A 27,459-nucleotide genomic window follows, 5' to 3' on the forward strand; every position below is an offset into this window, starting at 1 on the left:
TCGTTCACACAGAATGAGATTATACCTTCAACTACATTGCTTCTCCTTTGTTTTTCTATGTAAACATGCTAGACGGACGCATTTGACCATTGCACTTGTGTGTTGCACATTACTCAGTGTTATAAAAACGCAGTGCTTAAAAAAAAAAAAAACCCTTCTCTAGACTTGCATTTTATTTTTCAAGGCTGCAATCCAGTCATTGCTATTTTGCATGAGCTAAATTTGAAAGTGACCTCGGTGTGATACATAACCACACCATTAATGATAAACAGCGGACCGTTTTCCTGCAGCATTTTGAAATTATGCTGAAATGTGACCATGCCTTTACAAAAAACATGAGCAAGATTGATGAGCTGACACTGAAAGTGGGTTTATTGTAGATTTATTTCCAACAATTAGTCATGTATAGGTAAGTGAGAACAAAGTCTCTCTTCATACATTCACTTCCACGCTTCTCTTTCATGTGCTAGCAACATATAAACACTCATTTCTGGGGGTATGAAGCACTTCAGGACCTTTGATTGTGTGGTGAAATGGTAGTTTAAACAGCCCAGTTCCAATCCTAGCACGTGCCCCCTTAGCAAATGTTTGTAAGTTCTGCACTAGACAGTCAGCCTGCAATACAGATTGGCTGGACGTTACCATTCAGATCACCAGATGGTCCTTTTAACCCCTGCCCACACTGATCTCTTAACACCCTGTGACGCCTTCACATCAGCCCAGTGCAGACGCGTGTTGGGCACATCGTCCTCCACTTCAGGTTCCTTCCGGGCACCGAGCTGTGGTTGAGCCACCACGATGGGCAGAGCGCCTTGTTCTGCCCTGAACTCCACCACATTCAGCTGCTTTTTATCAGCGAGATTCTGATGAGTCTCCTGTAGAACAAAAGAGGAGAGGAAGTCAGTTATAAGCCTGAAAAATACAGTGGCACAGTTTAGAGGGTTCTTAGTTTACTGTGACCATGCATAGTTACAGGAATAGTTCACCCAAAAATGAAAATGTACTCTTATGAAGTATTCTAATTTGTTGAGATTTGTGAATTGGTGGGTTTTTGATAAATGTGAGTCAAAATCATCACAATTAAAAGAACCAAAGACTTAAACTACTTCAGTCTGTGTGCACTGAATTTATTTAATACACGAGTTTCACAATTTGAGTTGAATTACTGAAATGAACTTTTCCACGACATTCTAATTTATTGAGATGCACCTGTAAATGAGTTTGTTTTGAATAGATTTTGTTGTTTTACCATTACATTTCTCCAAATCTACATCTTGGATGGCCTGTGGGTGAGTAAATTCTCATTTTTGGGTGAACTACCCTTTTAAGGTCCTAGTGAACACTAGATTATTTTTTGGTGAGGCCAAACAGTGAGGATTCAGCAAACTGGAATGATACAGATTTAGCCTGAATTCTTTCCAATTGTTCCTTAAAGGGGTCCCTGGATGTTTATGTTTATTGGTCTTGGGACAACATTCACGAAAACCATCAACCTGATTTAAGTATCAGAGTATTGCACAAATTTCATTTATGAATATTCACATATTAAAGTTAAACCTGAGTAATCTGGATGATACTACCACAAAAATACTATTGAATCCACTCGATTTAAATCTGTTAAATATTAACATCAATATTACCAATTACAACAATGGGATGTACTCTCCAAGTAATTTCAATAAGTAAACATTGCTGCAAGTTATTGTTTTTAGCAAAAAACAGTCAAAGAAATGGTTAAGAATAATATTTGATTAACACTAACAACATATAAACATTCATTAAGACATGTTTAACAGAAATGCAGTTTCAAGACAAACGGAAGATGTTGATTCTGAAACACACAATACTTGGCAAAATCATGGTCACTTTATCAAATAAGCCACTAAGATGTGTACAAAGACTGATCTGATTGGCTATTGTACTGTTGAAATCTCTCACCTGATTGGCCAGGCCGTGGAAGAGAGCCCTGGTGATGTTGAGGAGGTTAACTGAACCATCTACTTTAGCATACATATCCTCTATCCCAATCAGCTTACAGAGAGTGATTACCGCCCGATGACAACGCAGACCATAACCTGAAAGAAAAAAAAAAAAATTAGAACAAATAGAAGAGAGAAGGTGAAGGTCTTTTACATTTTTACTTTGTCACATTACTTTCTTCAGTGGAACACAACACAAGATATTTCCCATTCCCTTTGACTTTAAGTATATTTTTTTGTCCAAGTCAATGGGAACCAAACTAGTCATACAGGTTTGGAATAGCATGAGGGTGAGAAAACAAAAATGTTCATTTTTGGGTGAACTATCCCTTTTTAACTAATGATAATATACAAAATACAGATACACTAAAGAAAAATGACCAAACGTGTCAACTATCATCACACTGCACATTTCTTATCTCATTTCAAACTAAAATAAAAAAAAAAGTAAGTGTGATCCAGATTAAATAACAATGTGACCCTATAGATGGGAAAGGCGGAAGATCATGGTTCCTACAGTTCTAGGTCCAATCATAACAGCTCCTGCCAGGTTTCATTATTCAGGGTTCAGCAGTGACACATGGACTCTGAGAATCTGACTCCCATCAGATCTGAACTCAGAACTCAATTACCATCAGTCCCATCTCAAATCTGAACACCATAATTTCAGCTCTGATGTCAGGAATGAAACAAACTCTTCATGGCTCAATGGATGTGAAGAAAAATATGATACTATATGCGGGTACTATTCTGGGATGCGTTTTCCAAAAAGATCGTTAGCTAACCATGTTCACAAGTTCCATAGAACTCTATTGGTAACACCGGGACTTGCAACCATGGTTGCTTTTTGGAAATGCACCCCTCAGGGAACCATTTGCTTGACTGTTTGAAATGATGAAGAGTTTAATTGGCATATTGGCACTTTGTCAACTTACAGTAACAGATTGACATCAAAAGAGCAGCATGTAGTCACTAAATGAGAAAACTTCCCCCTCAAAATCCAATCCAATGTGGGCACAGGAGATGTACATGACACTACTAGATCTGAATAGCAAGTACACTAGTCCTAGATGATCCCACCAAAATGAAACATGGACGTGGATGTGCAAACGCACCCCTGCAAAATCTCATTTTAAGATAATCATATTGCAAAACATCCACAATGAGCTCAGTAACATACTGGGCACAAAGATCTGTTATCAAGCAAACTGTGATTGTTCATGCGTATTTTAGGTTAAGCCACTTACCTTTGTTCTGTTTCTTCATTCTGAGTGTGGTCCTTTTAAACTTCGACTCAATGTCATGATATACTGCACATGAGGATAAAAAGATCATGATTAAAAATGAACAACAGATACAAGGAAGCTGCAAATTCAGTGTCATATAAAACACTTCTTTAATTTTTTTTTATTTATTGTCATCAATTTTGAAAAGTGTGCTGCTGTGTTGTGGAATCCGTGATACATTTCTTGTCGTATTCTTTGACAAATAGAAAGTTCAAAAGAACAGCACTGATTTGAAATAGAAATCTTTTGTAACAAAAATCTTTACTCTTACCTTTGATCAATTTAATGCATCCTAGCTGAATATAAGTATTCAAAAAATCTTACTGATCCCAAACTAGTGTATATATTATATAAATGCAATGTCATTTCAGCAAATTGCATAGGTTTGGGTGATAAAAATAAAATATATATATATTTAGTATGTCAAAGTCAATGTACATCTCTGAAATAAATTCAATTTTTTTTTGGTAATCAGAGGAACCATCATTTCTTCCCATTTTTTGCAAATTTGATTAAAATGTTAAAATAAAACAGTAAAAAGCGAATAATAATATTAAAATGTTGTTTAATTTTATATCACAAGCAAAATCAATGTGAATATATTAATTAATTAAATATCACCCAGCCCTAAAAACTGTGGCTCTCAAATATACAAATATCAAAACATGGAAACTATATATTATGTAAATGATTAATGCTGTGACAGTAGAATCCTTCTCTCAAACCGCACACAAAAGCACACATATACACATGAGATTTACGATGTCTGTTTGTTATATGATAGTCAGTGACGCACGTGTGTAACACTCGCACACGCACAAAGAGTAGTAAGTGACTCACTGGTATGGTTGTTGTATCTCTCAATGTAGTAGAGATAATGCATGGCTCGGTTTTTTGCCTGTAAAACAAAGCAGCATGTTTAATGTCAAGATGATTTCACTGTAACCTGACCTGGCAGCTCTAACACAAACGCTAGAGGTTCAAATCTCGTAAGTGTGTCATGGGAACTGAGGAATTATTGAGCTCACAACCCTGTTCTGTCATTATTGTGCCCTTGAGCAAGTCATTTAACCTCAGGTTGCTTCAGGGGGGAATCGTGCCTGCAATTAGAGTCCGGAATGTGACTTTGTGTGCGTGTGAATGAGTTTGCATGTGACCGTGGCTTACTTTTCTAAGTGCAGTGTTCTTGTCTGCTGCTTTCCCCAGTGCAAACCCTGCAGAGAAGTGAATAAAACAGCTCATTAACACTGATTATGGCCATTGTGTTTTTACCAGCCACATATTAAACTACTTTATTGTTCCATATACTCCAGACCAGATATGGCCTTAGTTGAGGCAACTAGTTGAGATCTAGATTAAGGCATTTAGCCTTTCAGAGAAACATCATTAATGGCATATATGCATCTGAATTTACCTGCGGCTCCATTTCCATTGCCCACAGCAACTAGAGCACTGATGGATCTCTTCCTGCTTTCTTTGGCCGTGACATTAAACACACTCTTGACCTATCAATCAAAGAACAAACATAACATATGACTGCAGGAAATCAGTTTCTGTATGTGTGCTTCCTTTAAGCAGCCACCAGGAAGCAGTACAAACCCATTGGAAAACACTAATACGCTCCAATGAAACATCTCTAATACTGCAGTCGTTGTCACACATACTCTCTCTTTCTCCCCTCAGGCTGCAGATGTGTGCGTAATTACATAGTATAAAGTACTTGTACAGAATAAATGCTTTCTTGCTCCTGCTACTTACTGCAATCTGTTATGTAACGTTTGCTGTAGGAGTATTATTGATATGATGAGATCTTTGTGCTGAAAGAAAAAGCCACCCACTGGAAGGAACTAAACACGTTCAGACGAAGTTACAAGGTGGATTTCAGCCTATTCAAAGAGCTCAAGCACAAAAGTTACACAGCTGATTATGTCCTAAACCAGCAGTCAGCAACCTTTTGAAGTGCCATATCTTGTTTCATTATAATATTCAAATGCAGAGACGTACTCGTTTCATTCTAAAGAAAGTCTAGGTTTAAAACAGATGTTTAAAAACATCTCCTCTTTTAAAAAAAAGTATTATTATGACAGAAAAACGTACATCACTTAAAGTGCCACTGCATACCCCACTAGGCAGTATCAACATGGCACGGTTCATTTGGATTGTTTGTCTTTCATACAGTTCATAACAAAATAAATATGGTTGTGTGAGGATAAGGATTACTGCAGGTAGGTCTGCATGCAAATACAAGGGAGTTCAACATATCCAAATAAAACGGCTAAGAAAATATTATTCATCTCTCTTGCTCATGTGCAAACAGTTACACATGCACGAGATTGCCAAAGATGGTCCTAAATCTTCAGTATCATTCAAGTTCACCTGTTAAGGTCCACCATTTCTGTTTATCAGCTATTTTTTCAACCTCTTTGGTAATTTTTTGAAATCATACTTTAAACAATTACACAATACAATTGAATGTCCCATTAGAAGTACATCACTAAAAAAATTACACTATAGATTCAAAAGTTTAGGGTCAGTAAAATTTCTTCATGTTTTTAAAAAGAAGTCTCTTATGCTCACCAAGACTGTATTTATTGATCAAAAAAAAAATTTAAAAAAAAAATTGTAGTACTGTGAAAAATCAATACATCAATTCATAACTTTTCTGTTTCAATATGTTTTAATATGTCATTTGAGAATGATGGTGGAGAAGATGAATTATTAGCTGTTATTACTGCAGTGTTTAGTGTCACACGATCCTTCAGAAATCATTCTAATATGTTTATTCGGTGCTCAAGAAACGTGTCTTACTAATATCAATGTTAAACAGTTGTGCTGCTTAATATTTTTCTGAAAACTGAAAAAAAGTTCCAATGAACAGCACTGATTTGTAACAATGTGAAAGTCTTTACTATAAAATATGAGTTTGAGTTTTGAGCAATTTAAATGGATAGTTCACGTTCAGTTGTTTTTTTTTTTTTTTTTTTTTTTTTTTTTGGGGAACCAGCAGGGGAACTAGGGGAACTATGCCTTTGAAGGGGAACTACCCCTTTAATGGATTCTTGCTCAAAGTAAATTTTAAATTCTTTAAAAAATAAATAAATCATATTGACCCTAAATGATGTGCACATTGTGAAGGATAATACATTTTTTCTACTTAGTTTACATATTGAGGTATCTACTGTGTAAAGTGGTTATTTCTAGAATCCAAGATAGTCTTGGGGTGCAGTCTTAAACCCATATTTTACATATATAAGCATTGCTCAGAGAGAGAGAGAGAGCGAGAGCGAGAGAGAGAGAGAGAGAGAGAGAGAGAGAGAGAGAGAGAGAGAGAGCGAGAGCGAGAGCGAGAGCCAGAGAGAGTCATCCTAGCATCATTAGTGACCTCAGGTTGAGAGCCTCTGTTGTATGTGAATCCACATTGCTGACTGATCCATTTACTCACAGGAATCATTAGAGGTTATAGCGTCTGACACTCTCTCTAAGATCCACCGCAATCTTTCCCTCGGTTTCTAAATCCCTGAGGTCTCAGTTATGGGACACTGCATGGTTCAATCGAAAGCACTAAACGAAAATGATGATGGGGACAAAAAGAAGAACAATGTTTACTTAAAAAGAGAGCGGGAGAGATGGGTGGGGAAACTCCTACCTGCATTCTGTCAGTGTGATGCTGAAACACATGCCATCTGTTCAGACCGCTTACACAAGCACACACACACTTCAGTAAAAGCAAAGCAATTCTCCACTGATTGAAAGCCGAAAACAAACGGTTCCAAACAATGACAGGGGTTTGTATAGACACACATGCACATCTGCTCATTAGCTTTACTTGGTCTTGGTCATGTCATTATGCAATCACTACAACCGTTGTCTCAACCTGCAATTATCATTTAAATGAAATGCAACAACACCTCTGCATGCTGCTCAGCGACAAAAAATGCATATAAGTGTGTTTATCTTTGCTGATTAGCTATTATAAATTAGCTATTATAAATGTACCACAGTCTCACACCAAAGATATTCTGTCAGGCATATTAGTTGGCAGGATTATTGAATCTCTCTCTTCAAATCCCCATTGTAATTACAGCATTTTTACTATATTGTTGGAAATATGGGTGTCACAGCACTCATTTTTTTATCTCTTAATACCTACTGAAGAGAATCACACATAATATGTAAACCACTTTGGTGAGAAACTGTATGTGCAATCGCAAAACAGAGATCTGATTTTAGGGAAAAAATATGTATATGATGCCTGTTGTGGGTCTGTGCATAAAGTGTAAATTATGTCTAGAAAGTAACCTTGACCACAGTGGAAAATATGATCAAGCAATGCTACAATGACACATACAATACAATGATCATACAATGATCATACTAACTACAGTGTAAAATATGCCTACACAATGTGACTACAGTGTAAAATAAATCAGCACAACGCAACTAGTCTAAAATATGCTTATGCAACATAACTACAGTGCAAAATACACCAACACAATGTAACTACAGTGTAAAATATACAGACAATTTAACCTTGACTAATGCAAAATACAAAAACAATGTAACTGACTGCAGTGTAAAATATGACAACACAATGTAAAATATGCCTACACTGTAACTACAGTTTAAAATATGCCAACACAGTGCACCTATAGTGTAAAATACACCAACATAATGTAATTACAGTGTAAAATATACTGACACTTTAACCTTGACTAACGCAAAGTACAAAAAATAAACATAACGCAACTTTGACTGCAGTGTAAAATATGCCTACACAATGTAACTACAGTGTAAAATATACAGACACTTTAACCTTGACTAATGCAAAGTACAAAAAACAATGCAACTTTGACTGCAGTGTAAAATACACCAACACAATGTAACTACAGTGTAAAATATACAGACAATTTAACCTTGACTAATGCAAAATATTAAAACAATGTAACTGACTGCTGCAGTGTAAAATATGCCAACACAATGTATCTCCAGTGTAAAATATGACAACAATGTAAAATATGCCTACACTGTAACTACAGTTTAAAATATGCCAACACAATGCAACAACAGTTTAAAATACGCCAACACAATGTAACTACAGTGTAAAATATACTGACATTTTAACCTTGACTAATGCAAAGTACAAAAACAATGTAACTTTGACTGCAGTGTAAAATATGCCTACACAATGTAACTATACGCTGACAATTTAACCTTGACCACAGTGTAAAATATTTACAAATCTAAACTTAAATACAGTATAAAGTAGGGTTACAAAAAATAAAACTGAAATCATCATATGGCAATTATCGAACTGTGTTGCACTTTAATTTTACATAAATAAAATTGCTGCATGTTCCACAGTGAAGCATGGCACTGTGTTATTTTATAGCTCATCATGATCCAGTGTTTTGTAACTATAACAGAACTGTAAAGTCTGCCAACAATGTCGTCAAGTTTATAGTGTAGTCAATTTTATAGTGTAAAACATGCCTAATAAATAGTGACAACAATATCAAAGTAATAATCTTGTCTAGACAATGCAAAATGTGACTATGTAAAATGGTGTGTAAGATACAGAAAAAGAGAATGAGATCATTTAACCATTACAAGACATGATAAACTGCAGATGGGAGCCTAAAACTCTTAAAGTCTTCCTCTTGCTTTAATCTATCTCCATAACCATTACATCTTTTTATCACTCTCCTCTAACTATCAGCCACATCTCTTGCCCTCCTCTGTCTGTCTCGCTCTCTCAGTCTTGCTCATGTATCATCTGCTCTAGAGCACTATGGCTCTCTTCCCTCTCTCTTGGCAGACGTTGCATGTCCTTGGGAGAAGTTCTTAAGTTTACAAGAAATAGTTGGCTTAATTAATGTGGCTTTATAAGTACTTGGGCTCTTTCAGACTTTACTCATGCCTTTTCTAGGACCCCTAAGAGACAGCGGGATGGAGGGAGGGAAAAGTGTGCCACTTTAAATGCAAGCCTGATAATGTCACCAAGCTTTTCAGAAACACTTCAACTTAATCTGCGTCCAAAGAGACGGAGGTCCTGGAGAACTGCAAATACTCTTCATTTCTGTGTAAGCCCTCTAGTGCGTCTGTACTGGGTTATCTCTTAAGCTCTGGGGCAATGTGAGGACAACACACTGCCATGTGCCCGATCACATGCGATATACTGTTGTCCAGACTCTGCGCTAATGTCCTGGACAGTGGACACTGCAAAAGACTGAGGGGGTCTGACTCACAATCTGTGGTGGTTCATTCTAGTGACTATTGCCAGCGGCCCTAAACTGTCAATCAAAATGACAGTATGAAAGAAATGAAGACAGACAGAGCGATAGAATTGTTCTGCTCAAAACTCAGCGAGCTGTCTTCATAGGCATCACGGAGATGCTCTTGGTGTGAATTCTGTTCCAAAGGTTAGGTAACTTAATTATGTGCCCTGCTAAGACATCCTTTTGGCAGCACTGCATGCAACTTTTGCAGAGACAGCAAATCTATAACGTACGATTACAAGCTCAGTGGAAAAAAACTAAAAATCCAAGGTGAATTTGATTCAATAATTATTACATTAATTTATTTCTTATTTATCTTATTTATTATTTATAATTATACAAAAGATTTCTATATTCAAACAAATGCTGTCTTTTGTCATTTATATTCACAAGAATTATATTTACAAAGAATTCTGCGAATAAAAACTGCACCATGGTTTCCACAAAAATAAGGTCTCCCTTAGAGAGTATGATGCGCACAGTTCCTGAGCGTTCCAAGTCATTTATGAGGTTCATTTCAATTAAGAGGCTGCCGTCTCAGACTACTGCGTGTGTAGGCAGTAGGCAATGAGGCAGCTCACTTGGTTTTGGAACAGAACTAATGAGAGCGAGAAGAAAGCAGATCACTTCACCTAAATCATCAGCCTTCCATTTGATTTCTTGCAGTGTTCAGATAGGGAAGAAAAAACTTTGGCTGTAAACCTGTCCACTTCTTTGCCAACAAAGCTTTATGGAAATGAAAGAATCAGAGGACAAAAGAAAGACAATATGGAAAATGCAGGAAAGTGAAAGAGAGACGAGGACCCGAGGTGAATTGCTGTACTGATTTCCATTCTAAACTCAGCAACATTTCTGCCAAATGAGTCTTGTGGTGCCAGCCAGGGGCTCTATACAGAGATTTGTTTATCAAACGTTCATTGTTGTGTATAATTAGATAATTCTCCAGACACTCCACACTACATGGTAATTTTGTGCTGAGCAGATTTTGTGCCCCAACTGCTTCCCATTTAGGAGTTCAAGAGAGTGGTTCAGAAGCTCTGAGATACACACATGCAATCACATTCACAAGGGAGATACACACAAACACAGTTCTCTCTTGAATTTAAAAATGATGAGATGCTGTATCTCCAAAGCACATTTCTTTGACATCATCACAAACACACTATCTGGGTTTGCCACCTACCTAGGCAGCATTTTAAAGTCTTTTCCCAACATAAAGACTCTTTCCAAATAGTTGGCAGCAAAATTACCTCATTTTGGCAATTCTAAGAAAACACAGCATGCAGCCTTTGTGGATTAAGCAATCCCAAAATGCACTGTGACGACCTCAGTAAAAACAAACCAAGGGAAAAATCAAGCGTTTATATATTGTTTAAATTGTATTTTATTCCTCTTATGGCAAAGCTGTATTTTCTGCAGCCATTACTCCAGTCTTCATTGTCACACGATTCTTCAGAAATCATTCTAATATGCTGATTTACTACTGATTTAAAATTTCTTATTATTGTCAATGTTGAAAACTGTTAATCTTAAATATAGATGGAGAGTTTTTGTTTTTTGATGAATAGAAAACGCTTGTACGAAAGAAATCTTCTGCAACTTTAGAAATTTCTTTACTGTCACTTTTTATTAATTTAAGATATTCTTGATAAATAAAAGTATTAATTTCCTTAATTTTTTCTTGTCGCAGGTAGAGAAAAATAATATTAACCAATAATAAGCTCATTTTTTAATTATTATTTTTAAGAAATCCAATCAAATCCTAATTCATACAAAAATCTTTTCATGTAGAATATTCCTTTTCAATCATAAATTCAAAACATTATGGAATTTGTTTGAATGCAATTTCATGTTAGTAAGATGCATGGTTCTGTTCGTACTCACCTCTATCACGCGTGAATCAAAATCTTCATATGTTTCTGAAGGGAAAAAAGGGACAAAGCAAAGTCACAACTTTTTATAAACAACAAAATACACCAAAGCTCATCAGCACAGGTTGAGATAGCTAAAAATGGCTCACACAGCCTATTTGTTTTTGATCAGGGACAGCAAACGCGTTAAATGAGATTAGGTGAGCGGTCTGTTATGACCTCTAACCCCAGGGCTCTGAGGTTGCCGCAGTAACTCATTACAGGTGTTTCATTTTGCCCGCGAGAGACAAGCATATTTCCTCGATTTAAAGGAGGGGGTTGCTGTGGTGACTCAGGGGTGAGAAGTTGTTGGAGCAGATCTAGACATGATTTAGACTCCAGGCCTCACCGTCACTGGGCAATCCATCACCACGACTACCAGAGATTGCACCCACATCCCTCTGGCCAATCAGACGACGAGAAATCTATTCGCACGGTAAGATGGTGAGCGGCAGAACAGAGATGAACAGCGGTGTAAATTACAAGGAAATTGCACTTTCTGCATCTCGTTTCGCTGTGTCTGAGTGAGTGTGTGTGTGTGTGTGTGTGTGTGTGTGTGTGTGAGAGTGTTGAAGCAAACAAAGCGTGTAGATGCAGGTGTTGCACCATACAGTCTACTATGTTTTCAGCAAACTGTTTGACTATCCATTATAAATCAACTATACATCCATGCATCTCCTTAAATAAAGTGTTTTCAGTAGAATGGGAAAAATCAAAGAGCTGTCCCACACGCACAAACACACCTCCGTTGGGCCCCGGATCTGGCGGACCCAGACTGATCCCACCCCAGGAGAAGCCGGTCCAGCCTCTCTCTCTCTTTATCTTAGTCTTCCTGCGTTTGTCCCATTCATCCCTCTGGCGTTCCAGGGCTGCGGTCACCTCCTTCTGCTCTGCCTCTCCTCGTTGTGATGGTTTCTGGATGGACCCATCTCTATACACCGGAGAATTCAGACCAGGCCACAGGTAGCCAGCACGACCTAAAGAGCACACATGGAATCACAAAAACACACATTACACACAATTATCAGTTTCTACCTGGTTTCAAGAAAATCTTCCATGAGCTAGTGTGAGAGAGGGAGAAAAATAAGTCGATAGATTCCCCTGAGGTCTTTTTAAGTGAAAGTAAATAATGCCACTCAATAACTGTGGCGCTCTGTGAGCTATGCCAGCTTAGGAGAAGGTTAGATTCCATATAAACCTCTAAACCTGAAGCTGTGCTGTGATTGATATTCATTAACTGGCATAGTGGGTGCAAACACTTCAGGAAACGCTACCAACTAAAATGGACAGCTAATAGTTACTGCTGTTTATAGCCCTTTGCATTTTCCTTAATGTTTGATTTACTATCCAAACATTTGCTACATGAGCTCACTCAGTCCACTCATTCAAGATTATCTGTATGCTGAAAAACAGGTAATAAAATGCTATATCACCGCTGAAAAACAGGTAATAAAATGCTATATCACCCACACTTGAAGTCTTAAAGTAGCAAACAGTAGCCGAAATCGCCAGTTTAATTCTTTGGGTCAGAGAATGATGAGATGTGGGGTCAGTAAGATTTTTTTTTTAATCACATAACTACTTTTATTTAGCAAATACTAAATTGATCAAAAGTGGCAGTAAATACATTTTATAATATTACAAAAGTTTTGCATTTCAAATCCTTTTTTTGCACTTTCTATTCATTAAAGAAACCTGAAAATAATGCATCATGGTTTCCACAGAAATATTAAGCAGCTGTTTTGCCTCTTACATTAATAAGAAGAAAAGTTTCTTGAGCACCAAATTAGCATATGTGACTCAGGACAACACCATAATAAATACACTTTACATTGTTGTATGGATTATTAGAATCAGACAATAATTGGCTGAGATACAACTATTTGAAATCTAGAATCTTATGGTGCAAAAAAAATCTAAATATTGAGAAAATCGCCTTTAAAGTTGTCCAAATGAATTCTTAGCAATGCATATTACTAATCAAAAATGAAGTTTTGATATATTTAAGGTAGGAAATTTGCTAAATATCTTCATGGAACATGATGTTTACTTAATATCCTAATGATTTTTGGCATAAAAGAAAAAACAATAATTTTGACCCATGCAGTGTGTTTTTGGCTATTGCTACAAATATACCCATGCTACTTATGACTGGTTTTGTGGTGCAGGGTCACATATTAGAATGATTTCTAAAGAGATCTGGGACGGAATTCACAGGAATAAATTACATTTTAAAATATACTGAAACAGAAAACAGTTTTTACTGTATTTTCAATAAAATAAAACAGCCTTGGTGAGAATAAGACACTTCTTTAAAATCATTTTTGTTCTTCTTTAAAAATTATCTTTAGAACAAATCTAATTTTTAGGTACAAGCCCCAAGTGTAAAACAAAGCCCCGTAATGCCTCGAATCAGACACATTAAAATCAAAAGCAGGCAAAGATGAGAGGATATTATAGGTAGGATGTACCTTCTCCAAGGTTCTGGCCTCGGTTGAGATCTTTTTTCACTTTACGTTTGGTTCTCTTTCCTCTTCCCTTTCTGGCACCGGCGCCGGACTCAGCTAAGACTCCCCGCCAAAGCTCATCAGCTGTCACTAAGGGAATAAATGGATGTCAATAAATCACACCTACAATCACATCACTAATACAGTCTATTAAACTCATACACACTCTAATAAGGTGAGGAATGAATAATAAAGTGTCAACCTGTGTATTTAGATAATGACTGCACAGTAAAAAAAAATTCCAGCTGTTGGTTTTACCCTGAAATTATAAACTTTCATCTATATTCTGTGTGTGTGTGTTTAGAGGGGTTGGGTAATCTGGGACATTGGGAGTTGTTTGATGTTGTTCTGATTTAATTAGGACTTAATTAGATGAGACCGAGAGGCCTGCCAAGCTTAATGAAGCATCCGATTCCAACAAAAGCAGTTCAAGAAATATCATAATTCTTTCTGACAACCAAACATCCCCAATACACACTGACGCACACACTCATGTCCGTACATGCAATCATACCATCTGCAAGAAAGACGATGAAGGAACATCCCTATGCAGTTTTTAAAGTAAGGCTGCATATATTAGAGGAAAATGGCTTAAAAGCAGATATTTTTGTTTTATTCGTTCAAATTAAAAGTCATATTTATAGTCTGATTTCACAGTCCAGCAAAGACAGTTGGTGACTCTGCAAAACAGTTTCTGTGCTTCACTTTTACAATATTCTCCATCAGGGATGGAAATTAGCACCCACCACCAGCCAAATGCGGGTGATTTTGTGTTGTGCTGGGTAAACTCGCTTCACCTACCGGTCACCGTGGCGGGTAAATAAAAATAGCAAGTTGTTACGCTGTTCATTTTGTGTGTAGAAACAACATTGTATTGCTACACATGTTTGACAGCTCTGGTATGACGAGACGCCTAAAAACGATGTATTAAAAAGGCCGTGCATTCATCTTAAAACTTCGCAAAACTATACTACCCTAAATTAAACACAGTTAAACAGTGTACAACACCCCACTTTTCCCCACAACCACAAAAAAAATTTAAAAAAAAAAAAAAAAAAAAAAAAAAAAAAAAAATACACTTATACTGGTGAATCCTTTCCTTTGGATTTAAATACAACATTATTAATGCGTACGAAAACTGTTTAGAATATCGCAAAAATGTTTCTGTGCATTAAAAAAGTTCAGTGCAGTGTATTATCCGGTTGGGCTACGGAGCTGAGAGAATGATCTACTTCAGCAAGAGTCGGCTGTCTCAAAACCTAGTAAGCTGCCTAGATAGGCAGCATTTTTGAGCATCACTGAAAGAGAAAATGTCAGTATTTCATTGAGACTTGAGATTAAATAAACTGCTTAAGTATTGTAGATCTTGTAGTATTAATTGTCACATGCAGTTACACATTGTCGGTTAAAAACAAGAAAGTGGCTGGTAAAAACATTGAGTGGCTGGTAGATTTTGAAATCCACCAGCCACAGTGGCCAGTGGACAAAAAAGTTCATTTCCATCCCTGTTCTCCATATTAGCAAGATTCACGACGTGGAAGCAAAACATGCATAAACCCACTCCTTACAGTATTTACACACACCAATGATATATAAAATAAATATAAAAAACCCCACCTAAAATAAGCATTAATTTATCATTATTTAACACCTAAATTAAGCATTAATTTATCATTATTTATATACTATTATAATTTTTTTTAGCATTATTTTGAATTAGCTTTCAATTTTAAGATTTTCAGTTTTCATTTTTACTGTAATTTTAATTATAATTTTGCTATGTAGCAGTTTTAGCTTTTGATAATTTCATTGCTTAAAGTTATTTCAACATTTTTATTGTTACAGCTCTTTTCAATGAATGAAAAACATTTTATAGTATTAGTTTTAGCTAATAATAATAACCCTGAACTGCATGCATATATAAATAAAATAATACTATATTGATTGTTTCTGTACTGCTTATTGAATGCTTTGCTCATCTTCCACAGTAATTTAAAGTCTTTCAATTATCTTACTTTCTTTTCTAAACTTCAGTTTAATTAGGGATCCTTCATTTAATGTAACTAAACAACATATGGTGTTATTAATCATTTTAAATTATTTTACAGACCATCTAAAAAAAAGTTTGGTAAAATTTTCTAAAGTTGTGGATAATTTTTGTGTGACATGAGGACTGTTAATTTGTCAATTGTCATACAGCAGATGCTTAAAAAAGCAACTTATGGTACAGTATCTGCAGTCATAGTCCCCCCTGGAGCGGCACGAGATAAAGTACTATGTTCAATGGTGAAAAGAGATCTCATAAACTCTGTGCTCATGATATTGAGAGTCAAACCTGTGACCTATGTGCTGCCAACCCTGATGACTGACTGATACTCACTAAAAATCAAACAAAGCATATCAATAGCTCCTTACGTTTGTTGAAGAAGCTTGAATGTCTGTTCTGCTGCAGGGCGGCAGTGACTGGAGCATACTGGGGGGCACTGTGTCTTGCCAAATGGGAGAAGTGAGCAGCGCCCCCTAGAGCTCTCAGAGTTCCGACACCTGTTGACAAGAATGAGAGAGGACAGAACATATCATAAAAAAATTAAACGTTCTGATCTATACCATTATACAGCACAAAACCAGATACACAGAATTTACACATCTATGTATAAAATTATTCAACACCTAAAAGTCCAGTTTTTAAGTTTATTCTTTATAATATCTAATAAACATTGCATCTAGGTGATTAGAAGCTTATGCCACATCTCTACTGAAATCTGAGTTCGCACCTCATGCACAGTACCTTCTAGATCACCGATCTGATCTATCTATCATGTTATATACATGCATTATACTGTGCATAAAGCACCACACAAACAAACCAATAAAAACAAAGAGTACATCTATTGTGCCTGAACATTTGATGAAGGCTTTATCTGCTTCTCTGTTAAGGTCAAAACACCAGAAACAGCAATATTGAATACACTAGTCATTTATAGTAGACTAAACACAAGCAAAAACTGCAGTACTAAGCAGCTACTTGCAGTTTTTCCACACAACATCATGTAAGGTCAGCATTCTCATACTTCAGATCTGGAATGACGAAGATATTGAAAATAATAAAAATAAGACATTGCGTATGAATGATAACAAAAAAAATACGTTACACATTAAAATGAACGTCACATGCTTCAAATTTCAGAGGTCACTGTGACAATTTACTGACAGATATTGCAGAGATGTCTGTGGTGGTTTGGTCAGACATTTTGTGCTATCTGCATGAGGGATAAAATCATTTTAGAGTTATGTATTTATTTTTGATGAGGCAAACCATCACATTTCTTCTGCTCTGACAGGGGCTGTTAGCATGTTCACACTAGCTTTATCTTTAAACCTGTTATAATCTACACATTATTTACAAGGAGCTCTCACCAAACTCAAAGACAACCGCCAACAGAGGTAAAAACAAACGTTAATTCAAAAAAGAGTTATTAAAAATGCACCTTCAAATGACAACCGGAGGACACAGCACAGCCTTGTGACCGCCGCCATGTTCGGATGCTGAGGGGTCCTTGAGCGCCGGGCGTGCTGTCCAAACTTGTGCCTGCGTAAAATTACAGAAGTAATAGTTGATCTTTTATAAACTACGACGGATAAAATTATTCCTTTTAAATGGCTTTTTTTTCTCAGATTTTATAGGTCATTTTCAAGCACAATAAGGAATATGTTGTATAATTTATTGCTGCAAGGAATCTCATTAAAAAAAAAAAAAATACATTTCACACTTTTATAAAGCTTCTTTATCTTCACAGCGATTACACTGGGTAGCTTTATGAGTCAGTAGGATAACCACAGTTTAGCAGTAGCCTATAGGCTTCTAACATATGATATTTTATAGAATTATAGGCCTACATAGCCGAATAGTAGGCCTGTTGCTTTTAGACATGTAGACCCATAGATATATACATGTATAAAAAAAGTAAGTGTTTTGGGTGACTTCTTTAAATCTAGTTAACTGCTATTTTATCATTCCTATATTATAAGTAGACCTGGTTGGGCATAATTTTAGATGTTTAAAGTCCGCATGAAACGGAAGTAGCCATTGTCTTTTTTATCTACTGTGACGTCTATCTGAGTGAAACAGCATCTGAAATGATAGGCGGGACTTGATTTCGTCCTTCAGGAATTGATTGGATCGTTGAAAGTTGGGGTGTTGCTAACAAAATGGAGGCAGATCTGAATGCCAGTTTGTAGTTAGTTGTGAGGGGATTTCTCTCCACTGGATTCACCTGCGACACCCTAGCATGAAGAGATGTTTTATTTATTGAGGAAGACGATGACGAGGATGATCAATGGCACAAAACAGCGTGCACGTGTGTGCGAGAGAGAGAGACTGCCTGAATGACTGAGAGCATCCTCCATCAGGTTAAGTCATATTCATAAAAAGATTGTTTGGGATGTTGTGGTACTATCCTAATATTCTTTCCATTTTTAAGGGTAGTGTATTCCCCCATGGCTTGAGTCAGCACTGATCAATGCAATGATTTCTATAAAGTGAAGCATCAGCTTCAGGTTTTCCCTCTGTTGTTTATCCCAGCGTTTACCCTCATGACTCTAGCTCCGCCCTTGCGACATAGCTCGTGACCAGAAGAGAAGATGATTCATTTTGAGGGGGAGGGGGGGGGGGTTAATGTTTTTGATTAAAGATTACGAGGGCACATGAATTAAAAAAAAAATGAAGTGCACGGATAAATTATTTCTAATAAACGTACAGTATTCCATTAAAAAAATAAGAATTTTCCATTTTGATTTCATGGTGACTTTAAGCCCACGCTTGCAATTACCCTCTCAGATGTAACATTTGCATTGAAGAGCTGAGGGCTATGATCTGGAGCTCTCTCCAGGGCACACATTGATGTCTGTGCTGTCTTCTGGGACATTTCACCCATCTGTGCTCTGCCTGTGATACAGCACCAGACTGGAGGAATGACACCTGCATGCTCAGTAGAGCCTAGCCTCATATCCTTTAATCAGCAGCTCCATTATCAGCTGTAGTCAGACTGTGTCCTGTTCAGGCTGCATCAGAATCACAGGGGAACCTGCCGGTAAGAGGTGACGAGGATCTAAATCAGTAAAAAAGTGAACAGAGAGAGGGGATATTAAGGGAAATGAGAGGGGTAAGAGGCTATGTCACATTCCACTCCCTAGTTCCCTATGGCACAAAGCAGTAGCCTATATTATAAAGATTTATTTGATCACCAGCAAAGATCTTTTAAAAATTGTGACATTTGTGACTTAGTTACCTGTAGCATGATTATGAGGTCGCACATTAAAATGGCATTCAGACATTACACATATACAGATATACTACGAAATATAAATATTAGTGGTACAAAATTGCTGAACATAATTTAACAAATAAATAGAAATAAAAACTTTTTATTATTTTTCTATAATCTTTCATTAGTTATTATTGTTAAATAAAACCATTAAAAAAAAAACATTTCTGTTATTGAAATGAAACAAATATTAAAACAAAAAAAAAAAAAAAAAATAAAAAAACCAAAATACTCAACACACAGAAACTACTAAAAATGACCAAAACACTAAACTAAAATTAAACTTGAAGTATTAAAATGACTGAAAATAAACACACTAATAAATACAAATTAATATTTAATAAAACAAAAATGAATGAAAATGATGGAAACACAACACAATTACTAAAATTGCAACTATAATTAAAGAGAAAACAGGAACTATAAACATCTAATTCCAAATATTAACAATCTGTAATAATATGTCAATGATATACTAAACAATTATTGTTACTTTTAGGATTGTTCATGTAAATACAGAACAAAATAAAATGTAAAAAAAAAAAAAATAAGGAGAATATGACCTCTATGTGTATGTGTATACATATGTGTGTGTGCATGCACATAAAATTGAATGGAATATCATTAAATTTGTGCTCTTCCTCAGGGAACTTAAGGGACACTTCACTATATTTTAACATTATTTTTGGGACAGCTATGGAAATGGCTAACTACCTAGTTAGTGCAGTTCCTAGGGAGCTGACTAAGACATAATCAGAGCGCGAGAGAGAGAGAGAGAGAGAGAGAGAGAAGAGCAAGGGGGCAAGCAGAAGTACAGAGGGTGAAGAACCACTCAGTAATTTCATCAGGAGAGAAGGGCAGCACAAGATAACAGCCAGGAAAGGCATGAATGAAAGATAGAGGGGAAGGAGGAGAGAACCCATACATAACATGAAGAGCTGCTTCAGTGGAAGTGACAGTGTGAACCAGGCTGTCAGAGAAAGGCAGCTGATGGGAAAAAGCAGTAGAAAGAAAGGTAGTGGACGAGAGTTTGCAGAACTGTCGGGCTGATAAATGCTGTCTAAAATGTTTGCTCGTTGTTCCTGCATGCATCCAAACACAAGCTTTTCCAATTTCCTGTGTGACAGCCCAAACTGTCGTCAGTGCGACAGGAAACAGATTAAGGAGCCTCTGGAAGGGCTCTGTCAGCATGCTGTGGATGTTTATTAATCATTATATCTACAGAAGCAGAATAATCTTGATAGATTACACGGGAGGAAGGAGAGGTGATTGGTTTGGTTGGAGGCAAGTAGCCAATAATAAGGCCACCTGTGGCTTTGATTGCTTTCATCTCTCTGATCCAACAGACTACAAATCAGCATCCAAAACTTTTGTGTTTTATATAAGTGTTAAAACCCATTCAGAGTTTTGCTGCTTCAATGCTTCAATTTGATGTCGAATCAGAGAAATAGAATGTCTTATTTAGGGCCAAGTACACCCATTTAAGTCCTTGAATGAGTTTTGGTCCTGGCTCTCACAATCTTCTAACTGTTATACAAGCTTTTAGAAGCCTCAGCACATCTGAGGTTGGAGGTCAAGTAAACACAAGCACAGTTTTTTCATTCAGGAATGCATGGTTTCTAAATGAAAACAAGAAATGTACAATGTAGAAAAATGATGGATGTCTAGTTCAAATATAAAGTTTTGTTAAAATGCAAGATAAATTTGATTTAAAACTTATTTAATTCAAAACATATTTACATAGAGTTTTTAATGACAAGCTTTTTAGAGTCTGCATAAATTCTGTCCAATGTTTGGCCTTATGATACTATTCTAATCCAACCAAAAATGTTTTTATACAAAACTCTTAACATTGCCACATAATCATTCACTCTCAAGAGTCACAAGCCTTAAGTACAAGAAAACACTTAATTTAATTCATTAAAACAGGCAGAACTATAGTTCAGAATTCAGGACTGCAATGCTTTTAATTCAGTAAAAAGAACTGATTAATAAGAGTCATAAGAGTTTGGGAATCAGACTACACTGTTTGTGCAGAATCTTTTTGATTCAATTAAAAAAACAACTAATTTGGGTAATTAATCTTGGGACTAGACTGCTTGTTCTGAACTTTTTTATTTAATTGACTCATTCATTTGATAATCAGTCTAGACAGGTTGCACTGTATGTTTTTTGATTTACTATAAACATCAGACTCCTAAGACTCATTTTTTTAGGAATCAGATTACAATACACTGTTTTTGATTGACAAAAACTAGGCCCATGAATGTCTTTTGTTCCGGATTTCTGACTGTTTTGTACTGTATGTTTTGCACTATAGATTCAGTGATGTTATGCATTTTAATTCAGTGTTCTGGCTGCACTGGTGCTACAGTAGTACGCATCATTTGTTTTCTTTTCTAATGGTTCCCAACCTTGCACATGATGAAATTTGGAATAAGGAGCCTACTGAAAATTATAATAAGAAATAAATGCCCAATTCTTGACTTCTTTTAGGTAACACTGATTATTTTTGTTGGTGTTTTCATTTACATCATAACCCAGTGTGTCCTCAGGTAGTGGCTCTTGTGGTGAAGCTTCTCTGCAGGGATCTGGGTCTGCAATCACACACTCACCAGTGCCACCAAACGTAATTGGCAGCCTCTTGGCTACATAATCATCTGAGATGGAGGCCAAAAGCGTGTTCTCTCACCTGTGGGTCCATGCAATCTCTGAAATTATACTTTACCTGTGAGCAGCAATCAGAGTTGTGGAGACAAACTGCAGACTGCAGATAGCGCGGATCAAGAATGTGGTTTGAAGATCTAGAGAGATTTAATTGGGTACGAGGCATATGGCAACACACACATTTCTCAATCTCACAAACTCTATAACATCCATAAATTACCCATTCTATCAGTCTAATCACACTGATGAGGCACATTACAACTTCCTCATTTAGATGGTGGGGTTTAATAAAAAATTGTTTTGTTAAACTGATTGGCAAATTACAGGAATGGGTATTTTTACTGCTTAATGCATTGCACCGACTGCATTTATGATCATTTAAGGCTTTTTCCTGTCAATTGTAAAAGAAATATAACTGTGAATTTCCAGGTTGGCCTTCAGAGCAGAGGAGATATTTCTCTAGGCTAAAGTATTGTGGTGTTTGGGAATGTGTTCTAGCGCGATATTGATGGGCCTTTTGCAGAGCTGCTCTCATCAGCATAAATTCTACAAGGCTGCCATGGAAAAGAACATCCTTGAAAGAGCCAGGGCATCTTGGCGTAAATAAAAACCGACGTTTTCATTCTCAGTGAGTTTTTTGGCCTTTGGAGCTTTTCAATCTCCCACACACACACACATGCACTCATATAGATGCTTGAGTGTGCATATACCCATGAATTCAATATTTTTATTCTGTGTAATACAAATGTGGCTTTCAACAAAGTATATCTCAGACAGAGATTTGTTTTGAAAATATCAATATATGGAGTGGCTGTAATTGTGTGAATGTATGAGAAAGTGAGAGATGGATAAAGACAGAGATGTTTGTCCTACACTCAGTAGATAATAGACTGAATTATTTCCATAACCGCGGAGCAAAACAACCATAACAAACTCAATAGTCAATAAGCATTTATAAACATTGTTCAGTTGCTTATATCATTGATGGAACAGAGGTGTTGTGTACAAAGCAAAAAAAAAACGTTTGTTTTCCTCCACAAAAACAGGAATGGGTGCCATCAGGATTAGAGTTCAAACTGATGATAAAAGCATCACAATAATCCACAGATAATCCACATGACTCTAGTCCATCAATTAACGTCCTGTAAAGTGAAAAGCTACATGTTTGTAAGAAATCCATCAAGACGTTTTTAACTTCAAACCATTGTTTCTGGCTAACATACAAGTCCTCTATATATAATGCTAAATTTAAATCCAATAAGAAGAGAAAATACTGGAATCTGGATGTCTTAACACCCTTTGAATTTTTTTAAGATAAATTCTGCAACACAACAACCTCACAATAATTATAACATAAATTACACAACACCACTGTCTTACACCCTTTTAAATCGACTTTTTTGCATAAGATAATGTTTTCATCGGATGTTTGCAAGACTTCACATCTGGGACAGAGCCTAAAAGAGTTTGGTGCAAGGGCCAAAAAACCAAGGCCAGACTTCAAGTGCACATTAAGTATGCCAAATAACATAAACCAAAGAGTTTGGTGCAAGGGCCAAAAAACCAAGGCCAAAAAGGTGGTTGCAGAGGCAGAGCAAGTTATTAAATTTTGATGAAAGATTACAAAATCTTTTTTGTAATTACATGCACTGGCAAAATAGGTAAAGCGTATTATGAAGTAAATAGTACCCATTTTACTTCATGCTGACTTATATAAAAAAAAAAATTGTAACAATGCACTAAAATAGTACATAGTTCTTAATAATTAAAAAAGAATTTGAGAAAATTGCAGAAGCACATGAATAATGAACAAGATTCAGTGTCAGATGAAATATTCATGAGGTCAGATGATGTAGCTTTAATTGGTGGGAGTTTTAAGAGGAAATCTTGACCCCCAAAAGAGGTCATCTGAGGTCAAATGAGACAGTTTGAGCATAGAATTGTTTGCCAACTGCTTTAATTTAACATGTTTGAAGTAAACTAGATTTAGGATACAGCTCTCTCTCTCTCTCTCTCTCTCTCTCTCTCTCTCTCTCTCTCTCTCATTTCTCTTTTATCAAACCGATTTAAAGTTCCATAGATATGAATTAGGCCAATTAACATTAGGAAGACAACCTCTATTAAGTGAGAGCAATATGTGGAAAGAGAGAAAAGGGGAGGGAAACAATGAAAAGAGAGAGAAATGTAAGCCGACTTGCAGTTACAGGGCAGACAGGTGGGAGAGAGGTGACCCTCGTAGAGAGCAAATGAGGGAGCAAAGAAAAGAGTGGAGAAGAACAGACCATTACACTAACAGCAGATTTGAAATGACAGTGAGCAGAGCACAGATAAATGAAACAGGAGAGGAGGTGACCCTGTAGTGTGCACACATTCGTGTGTTTGTTTTCCTGTCAATGTGGGGACTTTCCATCAACTTCCTTTGTTTTCTACTTTTGTAATAATATCTTAAGGCTTAAAGGGATAGTTGCTATGTCAGCTGCATCACACGGATACATTGTTTTTGTTCAAATCAAAGTGTAAACCACGTAGAAAATGTATTCGCATAGCGCAGCTGACATAGAATAGCATCAGTTGTTTGCGTTCAGTGGATACTCTCCAAAACGGTGCTATGGGCGACACGGAGGAGACGAATTGTTGAATAAAGTCACTATTTTTGTTTTCTTTGTGTACAAAAAGTATTCTTGTAGCTACGTAATATTATGGTGTCCTTGCTACGTTTCTGGACCTTGATCGTGGTAATTACATTGCTGTCTATGGGAGGGTCAGAGAGCTCTCAGAATTCATCAGAAATATCTTAATTTGTGTTCCGAAGATGAACGGAGGTCTTAGGTGTTTAGAAAGACATGAGGGTGAGTAAATAATGACAGAATTTCAAAAAAAAGAATTCATTAAGAAATTATTGCTTTTTAAGAAGGTTTTGTAACAATAATTTTATTGAATGTATATTTTTCTTATTTTAAAAATGTATTACTTTACTTCATTAGCCTTTATTGTTATTCTTGTTTTATTTTTCCTAAATGTATATTATATTATATTATATTATATTATATTATATTATATTATATTATATTATATTATATTATATTATATTATATTATATTATATTATATTATATTATATAATATTATAATAAATTCGAAGCACTTTGAGCTGCATAAAAGTTATGCATAACAAATAAATAATACCGCTCTGCATCTTGAAAAAGTGTATTTATATTTAATTCTCCCTTGAAATCAGGATAAGGTGTAAAATAATGGCTTCAAAATCATTCATACATATGAAAATTACTTGAGGATTGGACAAAGTATGCTGACCTGGCTCAGAGAAAAATAGGAATCTTGTCTTCGTGACAGTTTTCCGGTGATTAAGGGATAATACAAGAAACTATTTTATTAAGCAAATATTAGCTATGCAGGGTGGAATAATTTAAATTTAAATATTATTTTACATATGTTATCGTGTACATATATTATTATTTTATATATTTATATATTAATATATTCATATTATATGTATATATATATATATATATATATATATATATATATATATATATATATATATATATATATATATATATTATATTAATAATATAATATATATATTATTAATATTGTTGATTAGCCATTTTCTTAATATTAGACAATGTAGTGTATTCTGTAGGTGATTTCAGGTTTTACAACCCTTGTTATGTCACTTCACACACTACAATATTATTTTTGCTCCTCCCTAGTTCCTCTTCACAACATATGTTAAGATATTACAGCATGAAGAGAGACACATAAAGGAGGCCTAGGGAGAAGAAAACATCAAGTCTAGAGGAATGGTGGGATGGAGGAGTAAATGCCAGAGAGAGATGGATTTGTGTGATATATCAGCATATAAATCAGTGTAATTCAGCATGTGGCATAAAGCCTGGGGAAGATGAGCAGTGTGTCCCTCATCTCTCTCTCTCTCCCCACACTGCTTATGTCATCCCACTTTCTCCTCTCCCCCATTAACTCCTCCCATCCAAACCTTCAATCCAATCACTTTCTTCCATTGTAAAACAACTTAAATAACGGTATTGTGAATAAATTGAACAACTAATAAAAATCCAGTATTGACTGATGTAATATATCATGCACCTCTTCCTCATTTTCATTCATCTGTACTTGTCTATTTTTAAACTAGGGCCCAGCCAAAGTTGCAGCCAGAAAAATGTGCTTGAAATGATTCCCCCTCCATTATTCAAGCTTGCATTCAGAGGTTATTACATTTTATGAATTATGAATGAACCTTAATAATTTAGCATCACATAAAAATGGTTCAGCATTAACATTGAGCACAATTAACTAAACGAGTGCTTTGCTCAGGCAGAGCAATGATACCACAACAACTCCTCTGAGATTACATGTGTGTGTATGTATGCTTATGAGCACCTTTATGAATGAATCTACATAGCAATGTGGCAAAAGGTGGTGTGTGCTTGTGAAAGTGCATGTATGAGAGAGGGAGGGAGGGTATGAAAAAAATATTGTGCAAATTTGTGTGGATATGCGTCTTTGTGTGTGTTAAAATGCATTAGGGGGAAGGTGATTTCCTTATTTCTCTTTCCAGATTCTATAGATTTTCTACTTAATCCCTGTGTGAAATATTTACTTGGTTATTCAGCACATCTGTCAACCAGCTGAATAAAATTCATGTATTATTCATCACTGTGATTACAGGCTTAAAGAGAATTTAAATACATTAAGACAGATAACATTATCCTGATGTAAATATCTACAGTAAATATCAATTCTTCAACTTCTTTTCAGTCTCTGTTGTTGATGGACAAACAGTGCTAATTAGAGCCCATTAAATGCATAAGATTATAATCTAATGTGTAGGGGTATGAATAGATACACAGAGGAAAATAATATTACTGCAGGTTGCTGGACAGCTAAAGCAAAGGTTATTGCATGATGAACAGGAATTTCAGCCTTGTGAGTCCAGAAATATAAATTTGTTAACTCTATTGACCCATTTAATATGTTGCTGATGGCCTATTGTGAATATTATGCATAACTGCATAATGGACCATTTTTGTTGGTAAATGTGATACTAATTTGCAAGCATCTTAGACATATTGTTATAGGAAGCAATTAGCTTGCTTACTTGGCCGAACGTCAAAGCAAAAATTAGTTTTCAACTAATTAGTGCTAATGCAGTAGGGAATAGATTTTTCATGAACTTTTATTTTTCTTACTGTATTGGCATATAATTTTAAGTATTGGTTTAATTATTCACTAAATTGTGATATGTTTATGCTTAAAACAAATGTATTGCTTAAATGCTTAAAACTAAATCAATAAATATTTATAAAATATGTGTAGGGGTATGAGCAGATACACAGAGGAAAATGATATTACCGTAGTTTTGCTCCTCAAGTAAATTTTTTAATTGCTTTGAAAATAAGAAAATACTATTGTTAAAGTCTGCTAAGAAACATCTGGTAACTGAAGAAACTACATAATGTTTGTGTTCATC

General features: G+C 35.8%; 1 protein-coding gene across 1 annotated transcript; it reads right to left on the minus strand.

Annotated features, from left to right (window-relative positions):
- Positions 1 to 366: 366 nt before the first annotated feature.
- mrps5 (mitochondrial ribosomal protein S5) lies at positions 367 to 17,593 on the minus strand. Its single transcript, XM_019075597.2, has 11 exons — positions 17,446 to 17,593; positions 16,373 to 16,501; positions 13,922 to 14,047; positions 12,194 to 12,427; positions 11,425 to 11,459; positions 4,680 to 4,770; positions 4,433 to 4,479; positions 4,106 to 4,163; positions 3,227 to 3,289; positions 1,939 to 2,075; positions 367 to 875 (listed from the first exon to the last, which is right to left on the minus strand). The coding sequence occupies exons 1-11, from the start codon at positions 17,492 to 17,494 to the stop codon at positions 651 to 653; spliced, it is 1,194 nt and encodes a 397-aa protein (XP_018931142.2). The 5' UTR covers positions 17,495 to 17,593; the 3' UTR covers positions 367 to 650.
- Between the last annotated feature and the right edge of the window lie 9,866 nt (positions 17,594 to 27,459).

This window comes from Cyprinus carpio, chromosome B17 (assembly GCF_018340385.1).
Source record: "Cyprinus carpio isolate SPL01 chromosome B17, ASM1834038v1, whole genome shotgun sequence".
NCBI classification, from domain to species: Eukaryota; Metazoa; Chordata; class Actinopteri; order Cypriniformes; family Cyprinidae; genus Cyprinus; species Cyprinus carpio.